General features: G+C 34.6%; 1 protein-coding gene across 1 annotated transcript; it reads left to right on the top strand.

Annotated features, from left to right (window-relative positions):
* LOC109826791 lies at positions 141–731 on the top strand. Its single transcript, XM_020393811.1, has one exon. The coding sequence runs from the start codon at positions 141–143 to the stop codon at positions 729–731; it is 591 nt and encodes a 196-aa protein (XP_020249400.1).

The following is a 2,026-nucleotide window of genomic DNA, read 5'->3' as shown; positions in this document are numbered from 1 at the left end:
ACAAGTAGAGAATCTGAATCCAAGTGGTGCTTCAGATGAAGATATTGTAAGTATTCTATTAATTATCATTTGAATTTTATTATTATTGTTGAAATACATAATTTGATGTTCACTATAATTTACAGTTAGTTCGAGCAAAGATGTTATTTATGCAAGAACCGAAGTACAAAAAAGGTTTCAAATTTGATCATGTCTGGAATATGGTTAAAAATTTCGAAAAATTCAAAGATGATGTCCCCACAGCAAGACAAGTTGGTCGAAGACAATCCCAAAGTGTGAACTTCGACTCGTCACAATCAGATAATCCCACTCCGGAATCTCCTATATCAACATCTCCTGGATTGTCATCATTTACTCCATCTGAACGACCTATTGGGGTAAAAAAAGCTAAATTGAAAAGGAAAAATGATGATCATGAGTCAAGTGTAGTGGACTCCATCGAGACCTCCAACAATCGACTTATAGACAGGTTAGACAAGGCGAGCTTGGACAGGCAAGAAGCATTTGATATCGAACGAGAAAAGATAGCCATGAAAAAAGATAGAGATGAATGGAAAATTATAATGAAAGATTTGAATTCCATTGCTGATCCAAACGTGCGTGAGTACGTTCGAGCTCAACAGATTAAAATAATACAAAAAAGAAATCAACAAGAACAAGGGTCTGCTTCTAATTTTGGCAATTATTTTAATGATATTGGACACTCTGGCCCCGATCTACCAGATTATTGAGAGTTGCTTGTCCATCTTAAGTAACGTCACCATGTTTAGTTTGTATTTTATGTTTTATTTTAATGAAGTTTTATATTATGTGTGTCAGTTTTTATATGTTATGTATTTCAGATATGTAATTTATATTTGAATTATGTATTATGATTGCTCTTTAATGAAGTTTTATATTATGTATGTCTAGATTTTAATATTATAATTAATAATAATGTCTGTTAAATTTTAGCATTTTTTTAATTTAAAAAAACCATAATTTATTTTGTCCACATTATACAATTGGGGTGAAATTATAAAATTTAAATATTATTAGGGTTGTTTTATATATTTAATGAAACAATTGGGGACAAATTGTAAATATATAAAAGTATGAGGTTTAAAAAAAATTGAAAAATAAAAAAATAAAAAAAAAACAGTAATGGGGGATGAACAGTGCGACGCCAAATATAGCGTCGCGCTGTTCATCCCCGTCAAAATGCGGCAACAAATGCCGCTCGATTGGAGCTCCCACGCAGCGGCATTTTCACTTTTCGCCTCAAAATGCCGCTGCGTTGGAGATGGTCTAAGTCAATCTTTGGTCTTGTTGAGAGTAAAAGTCTTCTAATTCTAGTATTGTACGAATAATGTCAATAAGTGACTGATCGATTGGTCTAAAATCCCAGACCTGCAAGACCTCATAGCAAGACCTCATACAAATGTCCGTATAACATGGAAAAAAATGAAGCAAGGATTGGTCTAAAATCCCAGACCTGCAAGACATCATAGCACAAACTGAAGTACGCAAGTGTGTTTATGTGTGTGTGTGGAGGAACTTGGTACTAAGCAGAAGTTTTTGTGCAAATGTGTCATCTCAATACAAAGCATTGTATTTGTCCTCGACTTTTGCACCAAGTTCATTGACTTTTGCACCAAGTTCATAGCAAGACCTCATACAAATGTCATCGACTTTTGCACCAAGTTCATTGTATTTGTCCTTACTTCATTACTTCATTACTGTTAGATGTGACTTTTGCACCATTTTGGTGCAAAATTTGCACCATTTTGAGGCAAAGGGTTGGAGATGCCCTTAGCGTAACTAACTTCTTATGGATACTCCTGCAACTATACACCTTTTGCGTTGATAAACATTAATCTTGGTGTTGCTCTCTATAGTCACTTGTTGATAACTCCCACTTTTGGCCATTCTCTCTTCCCCTTGTTTTCATGTGATACATGCAACCCAAAAATTGTCAATCCGCAAAGGGTCCTCAATTTAGATGGAGACGAGACGAAATTAATGTTCTAGGTAGCTTGGAGTACTA

This window comes from Asparagus officinalis, chromosome 10 (assembly GCF_001876935.1).
Source record: "Asparagus officinalis chromosome 10, Aspof.V1, whole genome shotgun sequence".
Classification (NCBI taxonomy): Eukaryota; Viridiplantae; Streptophyta; class Magnoliopsida; order Asparagales; family Asparagaceae; genus Asparagus; species Asparagus officinalis.
The sequence above is the reverse complement of the archived record's forward strand: the minus strand, read 5'-3'. Positions and strand labels throughout refer to the sequence as shown.

What these genes read in the sequence shown, in the direction of transcription:
- LOC109826791 (XM_020393811.1), top strand. Translation starts at nt 141, where the DNA reads ATGTTATTTATGCAAGAACCGAAGTACAAAAAAGGTTTCAAATTTGAT.